Genomic DNA, 22,123 nt, shown 5'->3' on the forward strand with positions numbered 1-22,123 from the left:
AGTTACATGTGAAAATATTTTCAACTAAGAGCATTTTATAGGAATAGATATGTAGATTAACCAAAAATGAGTCCTTTTCTTTGAAATAGTTGTAGATTTAACAAGTGTGGAATTTGCTTCAAAATAATCTGGGTGAGGAAGAAGGGATGTGGGTTGAATATAAATAAAGCAAGGTTGGCCATATATTGATAAATAGTGAAACTGGGTCATGGTTCATTTTATTCTCTTTACAACAGAATATTTGAACATTAACATGACAAATGTTTTTAACAAAAATCTATTATGGAAAGTAATTCTCTTTAAGGAAAGAACCCTAGTAAACCTACATCGTTGGAAATGCCTCATAGATTAACTGTGTGGTTTCCTTTACTCATAGAACTACCTGTTAGATCTGTGGGAAAGAACTACAAAACAGAGCTGCCAAGTAAACTATGAAAAACGTAACAGTCAAACTTTTTATCTTAGGTATTGGCATATCCCAATGATCTGTACTGTTCTAGGGTGTGATGGCTTAGGAGTGAATATGATTTGAACCTAATACGTTTTTAGAGGGTGTCAAATTCAGAACCAGGAAGATCCATCTCCTGACACTAAACATGGTCCTAAAGTAAATCACTTGAGGAAATTGGATCCCAAAGATTACAGGAGGGGAATTTTGAAGTGTGTCCATATATTTTTTTTTGTGGTACGTGGGCCTCTCACTGCCGTGGCCTCTCCCGTTGCGGATCACAGGCTCCGGACGCGCAGGCCCAGCAGCCATGGCTCACGGGCCCAGCCGCTCTGTGGCATGTGGGATCTTCTGGACTGGGGCAGGAACCCGTGTCTCCTGCATCGGCAGGTGGACTCAACCACTGCACCACCAGGAAGCCCGAAGTGTGTCCATATTTCATTGGAGATCAAAGAAGCCTAACTAAAAGAATTGTGGGCTGACTCACATGATAACTTATTTTTGAAAGGGCTATTTTATCTTGAAGACTATGAGTTTGGAGGAACTAAGGTAACTGGCAGTGGAAAGAATCAGAACATGTGAAATTCCTTAAAAATTTATTGACTTAACTTTGTGTTACACATAATTTAAAAAAAAAAAACCCTTTACACTTAAAAAAAAAAAAAAGGAAAGAACCCTAAAGAATATCCAGTCCAGAAACACTGAAGGATAAATTTTCATTATGTGAAATGCATGAGTCTGGCATTATGTATATATACCTTATATACAGCAAATTCACAAAATTTGAAGAGATTTTGGAAATCAGATGATTGATTTTGTTATTTTAGGTAAGACTTCACCTTAAATTCAGTTCTACACTGCTATTAATTTCCCTCACCTTCTGTAACTCACAAATTTAATAGTTACTATGTAAACTTTAGTGGCAAATATAAGTAGTGTCGAACAGGTGGGAAGTTAACTTGATACCTAAAATTTCTAACTTGACCCATTCTTTCTTTGTTGTTGTCGTTGATTTAAATTGAAAACAATTATTGAAGAATTTGGAGGGAAAATTTTGACACATTCTTAACTAACCAAGCTCTTGGCTAGAAAAAGCATTTTTTTTTTCCCTTGTGAAAGCAACTTTGTTAGGTTGTGCCCATTTTATTTCAAGAAGACCTAAGTGAAAGAAGAGTCCTCTGCTTCTGATTAATCTCATCACATCTCCCTTTCAGAAACAGCCCAGGCTAAGCTACATTGCCACTGCTTCCAAAGAACCAAGTATATCTGATTACCACTTGGGAGATGGAACAAGTGCCACCTACAACAGTGTACCTCTAAGGCATAAGACCTTTACCAGCTAATGAGAGAAAAGTCTTCCAAGCAGAAGAGCCCACAGACATATTTCTCAAAAGCCTGAGTTGTCTTGAAAGCCTTTTCTACCTGACAGAGTTCTTTGAAGAAAGTGAGACAAGGACTAAGTATTCACAGATCAAGGTCACAAGGTTAATATCAGCTGTTTTTATTTCACAGTCTTAACCAGCAGCTATTATCTGATATAGCAGAGGTAAGACAAATGGTGTTGGGTTACTGCACTTCAGGCAGTCTAAGGCTCCTTCGAACACAGGATTGTAAGAAGTGAAGGTTTTAAAAAAAAAAAAAAAAGAAAAGAAAAGGGAAAAACCTAGACAGCTCATATCAGACACACCCGCAGAGTCACATGACTTGAATCGTGGAATTTTCTTTTAAATCAAGATGGGGCCGTAAAGATAATTCAATCCAACTTGAAGAACACCATAAAAAGGAAAGTGATTTGACAAATGTCCCAAAGCCACCTAGTGGAAGCAACTTTGCTTCCTGCCCAGCTATATTTGTAAGGGATGGAAAGCCTGATGTGCAGCAGATTTCCAAGCAGTATCATTTGGTTCAGAAGTAACCTTATGACATCAGGGTTGAGCTTCCAACTTTATTTCCAGACTTATTTTAATTTGACTGAACTTACCCTGCCCCTCTCCCAAAGAGAAAAGCTGTACACTGTACGGTAAGCCTAGTGTATTAGCTGGAAGGGACCTCAGAGATCAGCACCTTCAAACTTTCATTTTACAAATAAGAAAACTTGACACCCAGACAGCTGAAGTAGCTTCCTCAACGAAACAAAGCTGTTTACAAGCAGAGCCAAAACCAGAAGGGAGCAAGCTACTGCTCAGCAAACAAATGGCTATTTTTCTCTGCCCAGTTCCAGAATGTCAGCCACACAGCTTAAACCCTCCTAACAGGATATTAGAGGATCCTTCTCTAGAGAAAGTCAACTGCCCCAGAGAGAAGTCTTGTAGGTACTAACATTGAGAAAGGATACCCATCAGTTCGGAAGTTAACAGATTTTTCTATGCTTGAGGCCTACCAGTCTATTACAACCCATCCCCATCCACCTAACCAACACACACAGGGCTTTCAAGATTTTTTTTTTTGTGCCTTTTATCGAAATTGGGAGATTATCCAACATTTGAGGAAAGATTGGGGCATGAGGTACTCCAACCAAAGAACAAACCCAAGAATGGAATTCAGAAGAAACAGAATGGAAGTAGCAAAATAAAACTTTAAAGAAACTATCATGAATATCCTCAGAGATAAAATAACAGGATGCTATTTTAAAAAGGAAAACTGAGCGAATAAAAGCCTGCTGAGGGACTCCCCTGGTGGCACAGTGGTTAAGAGTCCACCTACCAATGCAGGGGACACGGGTTCGATCCCTGGTCCGGGAAGATCCCACATGCTGCGGAGCAACTAAGCCTGTGTGCCACAACTACTGAGCCTGCACTCTAGAGCCCGCGAGTCACAGCTACTGAAGCCCGTGTGCGCCTAGAGCCCGTGCTCTGCAACAAGACAAGCCACCACAATAAGCCTGCGCACCACAACTAAGAGTAGCCCCCGCTTGCCGCAACTAGAGAAAGCCCGCACACAGCAACGAAGACCCAACAGAGCCAAAAATAAATTTAAAAAAAGAGCCTGCTGAATATTAAAAATATGGTAGCAGAAATAAAAAAGTCTCACAGAAGGCTGAACCTGAATTCAACCAAGCCTTTAGATTTAATTTCCAGTTTACAGGCTTAAATAAGGGGCTAGAGTAACAAATTTAAGACTACTATGAACAAGCAATCAGATAAAATCTGAAATGTGAGAAACTGTAGGACAGCTGTTCCAGACCCATCAACTGGACAATAGCAAGGACCAAAAAAAAAAGACAAAGTCAAATATAAATCCATTTTCATACATATAAAAACAGGGAAATCTGGATAATATTTTGTTAAAGCTAGACATGAATGATAAAACTATAAGAAAAACAACATAATAGAGGACTGTTACTACAGGGAGGGGAATGCAATCAGGGAGCACACATGTTCTATTATAAGCTAAAACAGAGTACGCCAGTGTTTTTTTTGTTGTTGCGGTACACGGGCCTCTCACTGTTGTGGCTTCTCCCGTTGCAGAGCACAGGCTCCGGACGCGCAGGCTCAGCGGCCATGGCTCATGGGCCCAGCCACTCCGCAGCATGTGGGATCTTCCCGGACTGGGGCACAAACCCGTGTCCCCTGCATCGGCAGATGGACTCTCAACCACTGTGCCACCAGGGAAGCCCTGTGCCAGTGTTTTTAAGTTATACTATATGTGTCCTCTTTTGCATATATGATATATATTTAACAGTGAAAAAATCTTACAGAGTTTAAAAAGTGACAGTTGGGCAGACATCCCTACGTATCTCCTAAAAAAAGTGTGAAAGCAGAATAAAGGCATACAGATTCATAAAATCTTTATCTCCATTCACCATTTCCTAGGAGGCTATTAAAGGAAGCACTGCCCAGTGGGGATTCCCTGGCAGTCCAGTGGTTAGGACTCCACGCTCTCACTGCAGAGGGCCAGGGTTCAATCCCTGGTCAGGGAACTAAAATCCCACAAGCCGTGTGATGTGGCCAAAAAAAAACACCCCAAAACAGTTGAAAGAATGAATGGCAGCAAAGGGAAATGCCAAGACAAGAGTGACCAGACCAGGGACTTCCTTAGTGGCACAGTGGTTAAGAATTTGTCTGCCAATTCAGGGGACACGGGTTCAATCCCTGGTCCAGGAAGATCCCACATGCCGCGGAACAACTAAGCCTGTGCGCCACAACTACTGAAGCCTGCACGCCTAGAGCCCGTGCTCCACGAGAGAAGCCACCGCAAAAAGAAGCCTACACACTGCAACAAAGAGTAGCCCCCACTAGCCGCAACTAGAGAAAGCCCACGCGCAGCAACGAAGACCGAACGCAGCCAAAAATAAATAAATAAAATAAATTTATTAAAAAAAAAAAAAAAAAAGAAAAAGAGTGACCAGACCAGACAGGAGCGGTAAAGAAAAAGACTCCAGAAGGGATGACTCCGACGGAAAAAGAAAATTAACCAGTTACCCGACTCATATTACTATGTGAAAACCTTTTATCAAGAAGCACTTTACAGAATTGTTTGAAAGTATAAGAAAACGCTGATGCTCAAATATAACAAAACTTAAAGGGGCGGGTAGGGGGAGAGTAAATATTAACTCCAGAGGAAATAAAAAGTAGTTCAAGAAAGAAAATATAATTACAATATACTACCTGGTCCGGCAAGGAACAATATTTAAATAGTCATAATAAAGAATACACAGTAAATAAATGTCACAAAAACTTTTTCTTAATTATACTGGGAGGGCAGTGAAGAGAAGACAGACCAGGGTGAGACTGAACAAAACTCCTCATCCACCATGCTAATGAGGCAACAGATAGGTCTAAATAGTACTTAAGAAATAGGGGAATAAATACCAGAAGAAACAACTAAAGGAATTAAAAGTAGCCTCCTTCTGGTGGCAGGAGCTGGGGTGGATAAGGGACAAGAGGGTGAAAACAAGAGACTGCTTCCGTTTTGTTTTTTTTTTAAGTTTTCCTAGTACAATTTGACTTTTTAAATTACTTTCATGTAACACTTTGATAAACCAAATGGGTAGCTTGTGTAGTAGGAAGCCATCTGCCACTGAAGTACTCACACAGGGACTGTATTTTCTCCTCTGTTGTAAAGAGATTCTTGCATCCAGATACATTCAGAACCATATACTAATAAATTGTACCAAATCACTATCATATACATTAACTTACTCAATATTCAAAGCAACCCTATGCAAAATCATAAGCCAATTTCAGAAGAGAAAACTGAGACTCCATGGGGATATTTGACTTGATGAAGGTCAAAAACTAGTAATAGACTAGCACAGGAATTTAAGGATTATCAAATTCAAATGCAATTTCACTCTATCTTACCACACTTTGTAGGAAAGTGGACAAAATTATTTCCAAGGTCATTTCCAACATGAGGAATTTTAATAATGTGTTCTAAAGGTATAGGGAAGAGATGGACCCCATCCTACAAGCTCCCCATTCACTGCTTCTGCTTCTATATATCCCAGGATTCAATAATAGTACACAGGGCCTTACCTTTACTGGAGACTTTCACATATATCCATACCTTCCTACTTGAGGAAAATACTTACACTCACCTGCAATGCTTTGTTGGCTTCTTTTATATCTTCTATTTTAAGTTTTGATCTAAAAAGATTATAAATAGGTCCAAATTTCAGTACACATTTTAAAATATAGACCGTCTAGTAATTCATTAGAAAGGTATTGAATTTTCATAGGATATAAAATTGTATATACTATATTATTCTAATGACCTTCTTTGGCTAGTGGGATTATATTTAATATTTTCCTATATTTCCAAAATGTCCTAAAGCAAAAATAGTTTTGAGATTTAAAATTTGCTTTTTTAAAGAAACAATATTGGGCTTCCCTGGTAACGCAGTGGTTAAGAATCAGCCTGCCAATGCAGGGGACATGGGTTTGAGCCCTGGTCCAGGAAGATCCCACATGCCGTGGAGCAACTAAGCCCGTGAGCCACAACTACTGAGCCTGCGCACCTAGAGCCTGTGCTCCGCAACAAGAGAAGCCACTGCAACGAGAAGCCTGGGCACCGCAACAAAGAGTAGCCCCCGCTCACCACAACTAGAGAAAGCCTGCACACAGCAACGAAGACCCAACACAGCCAAAAATAAATAAATAAATTTATAAATTAAAAAAAAAAAAGCATATTGGTGTTTTCATGTGGTTATGACTACTAATGACAGCTATTATTTACTGTAGCCTTATGATGTACCAGACATTATGCTATAAACTTTGCATGCATAATGTCATTTAGTCTTCAAAAACACTTATCAAGATGAAAAAAGTGAGGCCTGCTGAAGTTTAGGTGGTAACTGGGGAAGCCACAATTCAAACCCTGGTCCTCTGAGACCCCAAAGCCGACAGGTTAACCATTATGAACACTATTTCTCTAGCAGATGCAAAAGAGTGGTAAGTGAGAGTGGAAATATTAAGGAAGATATAATTGTGATAGTTTTTCACCTTTTGAAAATACATATTAACATACAGACTATAAATAACAATAATTATCTGTGATCCCACTACCCAGAGATGATAATCTCTAAATATCAATGAGTATGTGTATTTCAAATGGAAAATTATTTACAGTTTCCCACATGACTTAACAATATATCCTGAAAGGCTTAGAGCTACTGACTTGTTATTAACTATCTGCCACATCATTATATTAAATGGTTACATGGTATACCATGAAAAAGAATATGAAGTATGTAGTTTATATAATTATCCAGTGCTGAACTTTCAACTTGTTTCAAGTTTTTTTGCCACAAAATTGTTCATTAAAGTTGAAATGACCAAAACATTTGTATTATTTTTCTTAGGATAACAACTTAGAAATGTAATTACTGGATCAAAAGGTACATAAAATACTAAAGTCTCTGCTACTGAAGCAGAACATTAGGAAACTTGCTTTGCCCTACAAATGCTGTGTTCCAAGACATAAAAACAAAGTGTTAGTCTTTTATCTGGTGCATAATGACTCTTACAGTGGGAATAATCAATGTAAAATTACACAGTATAAAAATATTAACAGAGTAATCAAATTTTCTTGGCTGAATTCAGATCTACAAAATGTATCCAAGGAAAATTGATGCTGGTGGGAATTTTGGCCAAAACAGTAACTGCTATATAGAAAAACTAAGTATGGAATAAAAGAGCTTACTTAATGGCATTCACTACAGAAATACTTTCTATATGAAAATTTACTGGTATTGATATATTTCTGGTTAAAATGCCTCTATTCATAAATATGGACTCTAAAAAGCTTGCCCCCTTCTGATAAGAATTGCCAAAGTACCTAAAGAAAAAGAGTATCAGTTACAGTTCCACTAAACACAATGTACAAGAACAACTTTTCCTTGTCCCAGACAAGGAACAGATGTCTATATTATTAATTTTAATTAAATTCTATTTAGAAATATGTATTTGTTTGTGAAAATATTTCCACAGAATAAAAACAGCATAGAGAAGGGTCAAAATAAAACATGAGAATGTAATAAATGTGATACAATTATGACACTATAGGAAAACATCCATAAATTATACAAGCCTCTGATAATCCTGAAACCCCTCCTTTGAGGAAAAAAAATCTGTAAGTTTCTTTATATGGAAAGAATAGCATTTACAGAGTACTACATTTGGAAGAGTCCTGGTAATTTCTTTTTTATTCTTTTTTTTTTTTTTCTTTGGGCGGTACACGGGCCTCTCACCGCCGCGGCCCCTCCCACCGCGAAGCACAGGCTCCGGACGCGCAGGCTCAGCGGCCATGGCTCACGGGCCCAGCCGCTCCGCGGCATGTGGGATCCTCCCGGACCGGGGCAGGAACCCGTGTCCCCTGCATCGGCAGGCGGACTCCCAACCACTGTGCCACCAGGGAAGCCCCATTCTTTTTTTTTAACTCATATTCTTAAGTAAAGTAGAAAAAAGCAAAAAAATCCTACCACACACACACACAAACCAGCAAACTTCAAAAGAACATGCATACAGTGCCGTTACACAGGGATTAGGTATGCAGTCAGTATACAAGGGAAAAATTTAGTAGTCAAAAAAACCCTTGAGGGGCTTCCCTGGTGGCGCAGTGGTTGGGAGTCCGCCTGCCGATGCGGGGGAGGCGGGTTTGTGCCCAGGTCCGGGGGGATCCCGCATGCCGCAGAGCGGCTGGGCCCATGGGCTGTGGCCGGTGGGCCTGCGCGTCCGGAGCCCGTGCTCCGCAGCAGGAGGGGCTGCGGCGGTAAGAGGCCCACGTACAGCAAAAAAACCACAAAAAAACAAAACTATAATTTGAGAATCAATGAACCAGAATAAAAGGAAAACAACGAAATTCTGAATTCAGCTATCTGGACATCTAAGTGATCATGCCTCTAATACAACTATAAAGTCTCTAGTATTGAGTGGGAGATGGGTGAAAAGTAATACACATTCCTTATTTTACTATTCTAACCTGTTTTCATATTAAACCTTTATGATCTTAAATAAATGTAAATATATTTTTTGTTGTGGGGATTGTTCACTGTTGAGTCCCTAGCACTTAGAATAGTGCCTGGCACATAGTATGTGTCGGATGAATACATGGAAAATCAGCACCTGGTCTGGCTCAAAATGATCAATGAATGGATGCCAGATTAGAATAAAAATCTTGCTTATTGAAATCACAATGCAAATTGTTCTTTGTAGAAACAAAAACATCTTTATCTTTTTGAGAGCTGGTATTTCCTTTTGTGGTTTTAGGGAACTACTCTTTTCTCGGCTGAGCCTCACAGCATGTGGGATATTAGTTCCCTGACGAGGGATCGTACTGGCGTCCCCTGCATTGGAAGCACACAGTCTTAACCACTGGACTACCAGGGAAGTCCCAGGACACTACTCTTTACTATGCCCTTGGTAATCACTCTCAAGACTTCCTAATGGAATCCCAACTTTAGCAATTAAGTCTCCATTCCAGTATTTCTATTCAGTTTAATGATTACAAAAGATATATATGACATATATATATAGCTAATCATATCCATATATATAATGAAATCCTCATATATGGATTTGTTCTGAGGTTAGCTAACTTTGGGGATTGATACTTGGGAGGAGGGAGGCAACTGTTTATTTTATACCTTTTGGTGCTCTTTGTCTTTTTTTGGCCGTGCTGCACATGGCACGCGGGATCTTAATTCCCTGACCAGGGATGGAACCCACGTGCCCTGCAGTGGAAGCGCAGTGTCTTAACCACTGGACTGCCAGGGAAGTCCCCTTTTGGTGCTCTCTGAATTTTCTAACCATATAAAACATCAAAGGGATTTATATAGGTGATAGGCTTATGGGTCATTGTGGCTTTCTTTTACTTGTTTGTATTAAAAAAAAATGACACTATTTTTTTTTAATGTGACAGTGGTACATTCAATACTAAATTAAACACTCCAGAGTTTACCCTAGATAGTTGACAATATGTTCAATCAGGGCACAAAGATGAAGCTAATCCAAAACACAGACCATGTGGAATAAGGAGGAAAATGTGAGAAAGACAGAACGCCATTTCTCCTTCTTGTCTTCATATAAACCCAGTAACACTTCATTGTGACAGAACCACCCACAATGCATGAAGTCAAGCCTCAACTCCAGACAACATCAAATACTATTCACTTTTCACAATGCTGGCTCCTTCTCAGAACAGTCTGAAAAAGTTCTCTCCATATATTTTGAAAATTTGACTTTTGTTCTGAGAAAAATATATTAAATGAACTTCTGAATTCTCTGATTGGAAGAAATTAAACAAGAGTCTTAGATTTCATCTACTGGAAAATGTTTAGAGCTAACACTTACTAAAATGAACTTTAAAAAAAATCTCTCCAATCCACACCCTTATTTGTTAATCTTTAAAGTTGCTGTTTGGCTTTGTTTTTTTTTTTTTTTTGGCTTTGTTTTTAATAGTTCATATCTTTCTATTTTATATTTAAACTCTTCTGTCTACTTGGTTTGGCACACTCATAACTTAATAAGGGTCAATGACTACTTAGTTGGAGGAAAAAAGAGAAATTACTCGCTAAGTTTGTTGCCAAGTTCTTGAAGAGCTTGCTCCTGTTCGTGATATATTTTTTTCAACTGGTGATTTTCATCCTGGAGGTGAAGGAACTCCTTCAAAACAATAAAAGACAGAAAATGCAATTTAAAAGAAACAAACTAGACACTGCATACATACAATTAAAGGATAGGAATGTATCCTTCAGCTTTTCATAAAAAATAGCTGCTCTAAAAAAAAAAAAGCTGCTCTATCAACTATCAGCTATTTTCCATTCATTTAATCTCCTTACTGATATTTTTAAAGATGACCAGTATACTCTGTTTCCTTGGTATAAAAGTAAATTATTATTTGATCCTCTTTTTAAATAACTTAACTGTCATCAAGATAGAATTTTTTAAGTTTTACCACCATTATTTACTTTTTTAAGACTAATGATTTGTTGGGTCTCATTTCTAAGATGAGATAAGGTGTCTTTCTCCTTTTGAAGATCTTCTTGCAAAGTTTGCCTCCATTCCTTCTCAATCTTCAGATCGGTTTCCAGTTGCACCCTTGAATGACAAATAATACAGAGAAGTTCAGTGTTGTTTCTCACATGACGGTTGTATGTATTCTTCATTAACAGCATCTCTTTGGTTGATTACTTTCACCTTTGTAATGCAATTCTTCAGGTAGTTTCTTTCACAAATATTTTTTAGAAAACAAGTTCAGTAGCACAGGGTTTTCAGATCTCAAAGTCTCAGTTAATTTGTCAATCACAAAAACCTCCTGCTAAATGACAATTTGTCATTTATTAACTCTGTATACATAAATGCTGTATAAGCATGGAAAATGCGTGGAAGGGCACACCATACTATAAAGACTGGTTATATCTTAGAAATGGAACCATGTTCTGGACCATGAGAAAATTTTTACCACAAACTAATGAAAAGTATTATTCTGATACAAGGATTACAGCAACCACAAAAGCAATTCAACATCAGAAACAGAAAAATCAGCCCTGGTGCCAAGTGCTACTTTGCAGATTACTGTTGGAAGCTGACCCATTACAGTACAGAGCTAAAACCAGGGAGACACTAGAGGAAAATTCACACTGTCTGAAAATGCCAGTTCACATTTGAAAGCTCTATTTCACCATTCAAACAACAGGTGCTAGCTGGAAAAACAAAAGTAGTCAAATTCTTACATTTTAGGAAACCCCCCCAAAATAATTCCAATAATTATTGCTCATAAGTAGTTGTAACAGGTGAGGTATATACTAATAATGCCATAGTTCCTAATACTATACATTTTTAATTATAATGTTATGTCATAATATTGAGAATATCACCGTATTACATTATATTATTTTTTTGTGTTAATATTACTTTTGTTTCCTCATAAAGTTAGCATTTCCATCTACAGCCAAATTATTTTCAGTGAAGCAATTTTAGATTTTATAATTAAGGTTGAAGAGACAAGATACCTCAAAATGGAATTTACAAATTGTTGATAAATACCATTTCACCACAAATTTAAAAGGGATACAGAGGGACAGGTATATGCTACTAACACTGAAGTAAGCAAAGTACAGAGTGAGTGCATTGTTGAGTGGCCGCATCATCCAGAATCAGAAAAAACTGAGAGAAAAAGCAAAGGAAAAATTTTGTTTTTAAGTTATTTAAAATATATTGTCAAAATACATGTTGACCACGAAGGGCAGAAACCATAAAGGGAAAAAAGAACTATATAAAAATGTAAAACGTCTAAATGAAAAAAACCACTATGAACAAAGTTTAAAAATAGGGCTTCCCTGGTGGCACAGTGGTTGAGAGTCCGCCTGCCGATGCAGGGGACGTGGGTTCGTGCCCCGGTCCAGGAAGATCCCATGGGCCATGGAGCAGCTGGGCCCGTGAGCCATGGCCGCTGAGCCTGCGCGTCCGGAGCCTGTGCTCCGCAACGGGAGAGGCCACAACAGTGAGACGCCCGCGTACTGCAAAAAAAAGATATAAATAAATAAACAAACAAACAAACGAACAAACAAACTATAGGGGCTTCCCTGGTGGCGCAGTGGTAGAGAGTCCACCTGTTGATGCAGGGGACACGGGTTCGTGCCCCGGTCCGGGAAGATCCCACATGCTGTGGAGCAACTAAGCCCGTATGCCACAACTACTGAGCCTGTGCTCTAGACCCCACGAGCCACAACTACTGAAGCCTGCATGCCTATAGCCCGTGCTCCACAACAAGAGAAGCCACCGCAATGAGAAGACCCCGCACCGCAAAGAGGAGTAGCCCCCACTAGCCACAACTAGAGAAAGCCCGTGAGCAGCAACTAAGACCCAATGCGGCCAAAAATAAATTAATTTTTTAAAAACACACACAAAAAAACTATAAACTTAGAAAACATTTTCACTGTATGTGAAAAACCCACAATAAACACATAAAGAGCTCTTATATAAATAAATATTAAAAAGCTGAACACCACAGAGGAAAAACTAGAGGCTACGAACTGGCAATTCACAAAATAAAGAAATACAAAAGGCTATTACTAGTAATCAAAGATATGCAAATTCAAACAATAAAGCACAATTTTTCAGGCTAAATGATTCCTTTAGGTTAACTGAGATACAATAGTGTAGACCTATAGTAACTGATATGATACAATGTCCATAATGTAGTAAATTCAATAAACAAGATACTAAAGAGCATGTAGCATGATCCTCTTTCTATTGATAAAAAGCAAAAAATATCTATGCATACCCAAAAAGAATGTTCATCAAAATGTTAGAAAAAGGTATATCCAGGGAATTCCCTGGCGGTCCAGTGGTTAGGACACCGCACTTCCACTACAGGGGGCTTGGGTTTGATCCCTGGTTGGGAACTAAGGTTTCCTCATGCCACAAGCGCAGCCAGAAAAAAAAAAGGTATATCCCATTTTAATTTTCTTCACTTTTTTCCATACTTTCTTACATTTGGTCAACAGCATGTAATATTTTCATAATCAGAAACCCAAAAAAGTTATTTCCATTTTAGGTGAAAAAATGGAATTTGTTTTTCTTGGACAAAGTCCCAACTGCCTATTTCTACAGAAACAGTTCCAATTTTTCTGAGGGATCCCCTTGATCTCCAAATTGTTAACATGTTTATGCTCTACCAAAATGGCACCCAATGAGAAATGAAATTACTTTCACAGTTTCAGCAGGGACAAACATCTTCTCTCCACAGCTGTACCCAAGACCTATTGAGTAGGTTAGCTCTACAGGGAAGGACCAGGTCCCTGGAGCATTATTTGGGTCATTCTTTGGGCAGGGATCAAATAGAGGCATCACTGTAGAATTAATATCAGACTTGTCTTACCTACCCTTTTGTCAAACTCTAGAAAAGTCATTCAGTAACACAGAGTACTGAAGTTTCAAGATTGTATTCTATTGACTGGCAAAGTGTCCCAGTCTTACTTTTCACATTTTTCCATTTGGCAGGGTACAGGGACTTAAACAACAAAACCCTTGGCACCATTAATAAACTTGATGACTTAAATGTTCTTTGTGATTTCTGTTGCCAAGGGAGTCCTGAAAGTGCTTTTGTGAAAGTCTTAAAATTAAGAGAAAATGTTCGTTTGCCGAGTGGTGGGTTTTTTTTGGGGGGGGCGGGGGGCGCATGTGAGTTTTAGTTTCACAATTTACAAATGATGTAAGTTTCCAACCAAGGTAATACCCCCTGGCCTAAAGCCTTATTCTATATACCAATTTCTCAAAATGTTATTTTTGTGGTAGATATAAAAGGAACTTAATTCGGTTCTGAACAAGGTGGAATAAACACATTTCTACCTATCCCTCCAACTAAGTACAGTTAAAATCCCTAGACATTATATATAAACAAACATAAGAATATCCTGAAAGGGGGAGAGAAGAAAGCAGACCAGCCAGGATTCAAGGAATAACATGGTGATGAGTTCCCTGAGGCTTCTTTTTGCCTTCTTTATAGCTCTGACTGGATGTAGAAGCCCACAACCCACAAACAGCAATGGGCACAGACAAAAAAAGCCCCAAGAAAAGCCTACTCTCTCCTGCCAAAGAGCTAGGAAGAAGCAGCCTAGCGTGATAGAAACCTTTCCAATGATAAATGCCCTATTCCAAAAAAAAACACCAGAGGAAAAAACCATGCCCACCCCAACCACTGTAAGCAAAAGCCAAATGGGGAGCCTAGTTGCTACCCTCACCTGGCAATAATGAGGCATCTCTCCCAATTCCCACTGTTGTAGTATCAGAGAAAGAGGCAAGTGAGGAGCCTGGACTTTTTTACCACCACCCAGCAGTAATGAGGTATCTCTCTCCATCCACCTCTACAGTATTAGTGGAAGTCACATGGAGAGCATGGACCTTTATTCTTATGCATCAGTAACAAGGCTTTTCTCACCCTCTCCACAGTGTCAGCAAAGGCCAAGTGGGGAACCTAGATTTCTACCCTGGCCTGGGGTTAGTGAAATACCTCTCTCACTCCCCTCCAGGATGGTGTCAGCAGAGACCAAGAGGGAAGCATGGACTCCACTCCCACTTGATGGTAACAAGGCACCACTCTCCCTCTCCACAGTGTCAATGGAGACTGAGTGGAAAGCACAGATTTCAAGCCCTGCCCACTAGTTAGGCACCCTTCTCCATTCCATCCAAGATGGTCCTGGGCTTCTACCCCCACTTGGTATTAAGAGTCAGTGTCCACGTTCCCCTGCTGGTGTGGTTTCAGTAGAGGACTGCTAAAACATAAGATTTAAGTAAGATGCAGTCTCATAACATAGTTCCCAAAATGTCCAGAATACAGTTGAAGAATACCTGTCATACCAAGACCCAGGAAAAATCAACAGATTCCAGGAAAAACCAACAGATGGCAACATGTCAGATAATTCAAGATGTTGGATTTAACTAATAAGAATTTTAAAGCAGCCACCATAAAAATGTTCCCATGACCAACTAAGAATATGCTTGAGGAACCCTCCTACACTGTTGGTGGGTATGTAAATTGGTAAAACCACTATGGAGAACAGTATGGAGGTTCCTTTAAAAACTAAAAATAGGGTTTCCCTGGTGGCGCAGTGGTTGAGAGTCTGCCTGCCGATGCAGGGGACACGGGTTCATGCCCCAGTCCGGGAAGATCTCACATGACGCGGAGTGGCTAGGCCCGTGAGCCATGGCCGCTGAGCCTGCGCGTCCGGAGCCTATGCTCCGCAACAGGAGAGGCCACAACAGTGAGAGGCCCGTGTACCGCAAAAAAAAAAAAAAAAAACAACTAAAAATAGAGCTACCATTCGATCCTGCAATCCCACTCCTGGGCATATACCTGCAGAAAACAGTAATTGGAAAAGATACATGCACCCCAATTTACAGCAGCACTATTTACAATAGCCAAGACATGGAAGCAACCGAAATGTTCATCAACAGATGACTAAATAAAGATGTGTTATATTTATACAATGGAATATCAATCAGCCATAAAATGCCATTTGCAGCAACACAGACGGACTTAGAGATTATCATAGTAAGTGAAGTAAGTCACACAGAGAAAGACAAATATCATATGATATCACTTACATGTAGAATCTAAAAAAAAATTAGATAAATGAACTTATTTACAAAACAGAAATAGAGCCACAGACATAGAAAACAAACTTATGGTTACCAGAGGGGAAAGGGGGGAGTTTGGGATTAACATATACACACTACTATATATAAAATAGATAACCAACAGGTCCCACTGCCTAGCACAGGGAAGTATACTCAATATTTTGTAATTACCTATAATAACCTATAAGGGAAAATAATCTGAAAAAAATATAGATGTACATATAACTGAATCACTTTGCTGTACCCCTGAAACTAACACAATATTGTAAATCACCTATAGTTCAATTAAAACAAAACAAAAAAAAACTCCCAAAATGTCATTTCCTCTACCTGGAAATTCCCTCTCCTGCCCAGATAATGACTTAGACTCTTGGGTATCATTTAAAATACAGTTTATATTTTAACTCCTCTGAAAAAAAAAGAATACGCTTGAAACAAATTCATGAATAGGAAGTTTTGAAAGGAAGAAAGGAAATTTTGGAAGGGAAGAAGAGTCAAACGGAAATCTTAGAACTGAAAAATAAAATAATCTCACTGTATGGTCTCATTAGGAGAATGAAGATGATGAGGAAAGAATGAATGAATTTCAAAACAGAACAACAGAGATTGCCCGATCTGAACAACAGAAAGAAAACTGACCGAAAAAAAAATATATAGTGTCAGGGTCCTATGGGACTACTAAAAAAAAAAAGACCTAACATTCATGATATCAGAGTCCCAGAAGAAGAGGAAAAGCAGGTGGAACTGAAAAAAAAATATCTGAAGAAATAATAGCTGAAATTTTTCCAAATTTGGCAAAGATAAGCCTAATGACCCAAGAAGCTGACCAAAGGCAAAAAAGGATAAATCCAAAGAAAGAGTCTGGAGGGTAACTAGAGGAACAATGATTCAAATGACAGTCTACCTTACATCAGAAATTACGAAGACCAGGGCTTCCCTGGTGGCACAGTGGTTGAGAGTCCGCCTGCCGATGCAGGGGACACGGGTTCGTGCCCCGGTCCGGGAATATCCCACATGCCGCGGAGCGGCTGGGCCCGTGAGCCATGGCCGCTGAGCCTGCACATCCAGAGCCTGTGTTCCGCAACGGGAGAGGCCACAACAGTGAGAGGCCCGCGTACCGCAAAAAAAAAAAAAAAAAACTATGAAGACCAAAAGAAAGTGGCAAAACACTTTTCAAATGCTGAAAGAAAAGAACCGTCAACTCAGAATTTTAAGGATATTCTGAAAATATCCTTCAGAAATAAGGTGAAATCAAGACATTCTCAGATGAAAGAGAACTAAGGGAATTTGTTGCCAACAGACCTACCTTAGAAGAATGGCTAAATGAAGTTCTTCAGACACAAAGAAGGAAACTTGGAGCATCAGGAATGAAGAAAGAACAATAGAGAGTTTTCTAAATTATGTTTAATGGTTGAAGCAGAAACTATATCATTGTCTGATGTGGTTCTCAATATTACATACAGGAAATATTTAAGCAAATTATACTGTAAAAAAGAGAACATAAAAAGACCTAAGTGGAGTTAAGGCTTCCACACTTCCCTCGATATAGTAAAATGTTGATACCAGTGGTGAAAAGTTGCAGATACATGGTACAATGTCTAGAGTAAACACTTTAAAAAATCTATACAAAAAAAAAAAAAAAAAAAAAAAATCTATACAAAGAGATACACTAAAAAATACTATAGATAAATCAAAAGGGAATTCTAAATAATGTTCAAGTAACCCATGAGAAGACACGAAAAATCGAATAGAGGAATGAAAATACACAAAACAGCAGATTTAAGCTTTAACATATCAACAATTATACTAAATGTAAATAGGCTAAATACATCCTTAAAAGAGAGATTGGCAGAATGGATAAAAAACATGCACTATAGGAAACTTACTTCAAATATAATGATACACATTAGGCTGAAATTAAAAAGATAGAAAATGTAAACATTAATCTTTTGTTTACATGAAAACATTAATCAGAAGAAAGCAGGAGTGGCTATGTTAATATGAGATAAAATAGACTTCAGAGCAAATAAAACTACCAGAGACAAAAGCCACATTATATAATGATAAAAAGGTCAATTCACCAAGAAGACACAGCAATCCTAAATGTGTAGGCACCAAACAACAGAACTCAGAATACAAGAAGCAAAAACTGATAGAACTAAAAGTAGAAATATACAAATCCACAATTATAGTTGGGATAGTTCAACAAATACTCTCTTGATAACTGATAGAACTACTAGACAGAAAATCATCAAGAATAGAAAAGAACTTAAAAACACCTCAATGGATTTAAAGATAGCTTAGCAAGTTACACATCATACATGGTATGTGATCTTGTGAATGATCTGTTAAACATAATATTGGGTTGGCCAAAAAGTTCGTTCGGGGTTTTCTGGAACATCTTATGGAAAAACACAAATGAATTTTTTGGTCAACCTTTGACCAAAATTTTTGGATTTTTTGGTCAACTCTTTATTTTCTATTGTCGTTTTGCTGTTTTCTTTAATAACAAAGTGGTACATATCTATTGGGGAAAAAAATACTGATGTTTATAAAGTAAAAAGTAAAATACCCCTGTCAATTTACCATCACTCCCTTGAGATAACCATTTTCCAGAATCTGTATTCTTTAAACTCTTTTCTATGTATATGTAAATACACACATACACAGTTTTAATTTTATAAAAAATGGGATAATACTTAGCATACTGTCTGCAACTTACTTTTTTCAACTCAGTGACATATACTGACATCTTTCCTAGCTGGTAATATATAGATCTATCATATGAAGTACTAATAAAAATGTTTTCAGAAAATATCACTTTCTTTCATAATGTAAGCTCCTTTGAGTTACAAAGGCCTATTATACTCAGTATCTAGAAACATAATGGCCGTCAGATTAATGCTGAACAACAGCAAAAAGAATAAAAGTCTCCTTGAGCAAGAAGACAGCAAGACAGTTGAAAGTACTCTATAAACAATAAAGGGAGCAAAAACATAAGTTTTATCACAATTATGCTTTCTAGTTTTTTTTTCTTTTTTCTTTTTTTGGAAGGAGAACTCCACAACCTAGCCAGCATCATTAAATAAATAAAAATATAGGTTGTCTACCATTATGTGCAAAAAAATGGGGGGGGGAAGAGGGGGAAATTATGTTAATACAAGTATTTATTTCCAAATATACTCACAGCTGTTTCTCCTTTTGGGAGATTTGTTTCTGCAGACTGTCGAATTTACTCTGGCATTCTTGTAGATATTTCTTGTCCTCATCTTCAGTGTCCATTTGCGCCTTCTCTGCTTGCTGCAATCTGGTGTAATTCAAATCAACTTTGGGTAAAACTGAGGCTAGAACTAGGGTGTAAAAGGGTGAAGAAGACAAATAAAAGAAAAATGGGGAAATAGAAACATTTCTAAATGAAAACAAAGTTTGGGGGAAAACTCACAAACTCAAACGTGAAAGAGCCACACAATGTCTAGAAATTGTTTTGTGATTTTTTTTTCAATATAACACATAATATACCCAGAATACTATCTTCAAATGTGCTTTATTTCTTTTTCATAATTAACAATGCAAAGCAATATAGCCTTTACCACTTATGTAAAGCATAATGAGTTAACTTTCAAAGTATAATACGTGTGTTACTGCCTTTTTACAAAACCATGAAAGTATAGTACTTATGTCTACACTAGGTGAAGAAGCCACATTGTTATATATTATGCTAGGATGTGTATGCTAGGAATCAAGTGTGCTACAAGGCCAAGAGCAAAGACCTGCAATTACTTCAAATAACAGCCAAGTCCTCCCTATAGAATCTTTATACATTTACTAAATTATGCCAATGTTTTGTGTGTGTGTATATGTGTTTTAAGATTCAAAAGAATTTATTACTAGTTGGCAACATTCTCTAGAGATCATTTTTGTTCCTCATCACTGAATTTTTAAAATTAGCTTAAAATGTGTATTTCTTTTTTTCTGCTTTTATTTGTAAGTCATTGCTTCTCCCTGTGCTTAGCTCCACTCCCTGCCTCCTATGGCCATCTAGGATTTCTTAGATTTAACGTCACTACTTTTATAAGAAAACATCTCCCAAGTATTCAAGGGACATTAAGTCCTCATAGGGGATCAAAAGAGAAATTTCTATTCAACTAACCAAAAAAATTACCTCTTCTTTTCTGCCTTAAAACCATGCCAATGGTGCAACCCTCACACATTTCAAAAGTATAAAGGCCACTTCCAAAAAAAGAGAGTTAAGTGTAACATTCAAGTTATTTCTAAATCTAAATTTAAATTTAAAATATTAAGATGGAGAGATGGGAGATCCAAGCTTTTCTCTAAGGGTACAGAAATGAAAATAAAAGTCAGAGTGAGGTAGGCCTTGAAGTTGTGCTATCACAGAAGAGGGCTAACGGGAGCTGGAAAATCAAGGAGCTAAAGCATAAGATGATGGCCAATCTGGGTTATAAACTATTTTAAAACATAGTAAAAAATCAGTAAAGAAGCTAGTAGGCAAAGAGTGGGCCAATGGGGAAAAAAGTCTGTGCCAACACATTGTGAAACCAAAGATTAACTTATTATTAAACAATTTTTACATTTTCCATCAAAAAGTAGCTAAAAAGATAAAACTGCATTCGAAAATTCTGACCTTCAAAGGGTCAATACTCAAATAAGCCCTTGTGCACAAGGTATGAGGAATTTTTGGAAATCCAAGTGCACCCACTCTGCTTTATGGCAGTGTATTACCACAGCAGCTGATCAATAAGTCTACAGGGTTCCTAATACCCTTTCACAATACATAATAGCATAAATTCTTTTTCAATTTAATATATTATAAAATTGTTGGTTCTCTTTTAGTCTGTTTGAATACAAGTGGTTTTCAGAAAGATATATCTTTGACCAGCTTGTACTGGTCCTGAGTGTCACTGCTGGCACATTTCACCAATGACATTGCAATTGTTCTAGTTTGAGTTAACAAATCATTGTCACTTCATAATGGAATGGACAGAAATCAAAAACAGAAAAAGGTAATAAAGATGTCCAAAATGTAAAAATGGGGATAAAGAAAACAAAAAAGAAAAAAGAAGAAAGAGGATGTCAATAAAAGAATATTCATGTCAATAAAGCATTAATAGTTATGTTTTTCATAAGTAGATTCAAAGAAAGCAATGATAAGACATATGTTGACACCAACATGACAGGTCAATGGAAATACATTACACTTTCCAACAATAAAAGTGAAAAATGCCAATATAAAACAATTCAATTTAAACAAAATTATTTCCTGGGTTAGGTTGAGGGTCCTAGCTCAAAGAAACACAACTAAACTGCCAACTCAGAAAGCTTGATTTCACATAAAGGGATGGTGAATGACAAGGGATATGACAATCAATATGCATGGAAATCAATCAGGGATAATTCCACCATGGATTTTGTTCGTTTTTCACTTTTTCGAGGTTTTTGTTTGTGTATTTGTTTTATGTAATACATTGAACCAAATGAAACTGCCAATATTAGGCCTTTCTAAAAAAATCTACAAAATGGCAAGTTCAAATGAATCAGGCTAATATAAAGCAACTTGATTCCATGCAACAACCAAAACAAAAAAGGCAAAATTCTGCTGGGCTTTAAAAAAAATTCCTAATCTAAATTTTCCTAATGGTCTTTGTGGCAGGTGTCAGAGTTGAATAAAGAAAAGGGGGGTAAAGAAAGGAAAAAAGAAACTAAGACTGGAAATGCTGTACCTTTGTTCCAGCTGCCTCATGGCTGCAGTAATTTTATTGGTTTTTTCTTCTAGTCGGGCAATTATTTCATTTTTTTCTTTCAAATCAGCTTCAGAACCCTATTTAGAAAAACATAAAAGCTACAGTGGTTTTGATTTTTAAACCTGAATATCTATAAGCTTTGTATATCATTTTGCTATGGGACTGTTACTTTGAAATGAGCAGAGTTTATTTGTTGATTAAAATACTCCTAGATGCACCCCTATGTTCATAGCAGCACTATTCACAATAGCCAAGACATGGAAACAACCTAAATGTCCATCAACAGATGAATGGATAAGGAATACGTGGTACATATATACAATGGAATACTACTC

At 37.7% G+C, this 22,123-nt stretch overlaps 1 protein-coding gene and 1 pseudogene across 8 annotated transcripts in view; one reads left to right on the forward strand and one right to left on the reverse strand.

Moving 5' to 3' along the window:
- Positions 1-22,123, reverse strand: part of RUFY2 (RUN and FYVE domain containing 2) — a 54,688-nt gene that overhangs the window by 2,303 nt on the left and 30,262 nt on the right. For 4 of the 8 annotated variants that reach the window (XM_032608805.1, XM_032608808.1, XM_032608804.1 and 1 more), the window contains 5 exons: positions 21,768-21,865; positions 19,217-19,336; positions 10,857-10,986; positions 10,457-10,551; positions 5,988-6,036 (listed from right to left, as the gene is read on the reverse strand). In XM_032608805.1, coding sequence (XP_032464696.1) covers positions 5,988-6,036; positions 10,457-10,551; positions 10,857-10,986; positions 19,217-19,336; positions 21,768-21,865 — 492 coding nt within the window. Of the gene's footprint in view, positions 1-5,987; positions 6,037-10,456; positions 10,552-10,856; positions 10,987-19,216; positions 19,380-19,554; positions 21,012-21,767; positions 21,866-22,123 lie in introns of those variants that run through there. The other 4 variants (XM_032608810.1, XM_032608811.1, XR_004346269.1 and 1 more) reach the window with 3 other exon arrangements.
- On the forward strand, positions 299-417 carry LOC116742066 (annotated as a pseudogene).

The sequence above is a fragment of the Phocoena sinus genome, chromosome 16, assembly GCF_008692025.1.
Source record: "Phocoena sinus isolate mPhoSin1 chromosome 16, mPhoSin1.pri, whole genome shotgun sequence".
In the NCBI taxonomy this organism is placed as follows: domain Eukaryota; kingdom Metazoa; phylum Chordata; class Mammalia; order Artiodactyla; family Phocoenidae; genus Phocoena; species Phocoena sinus.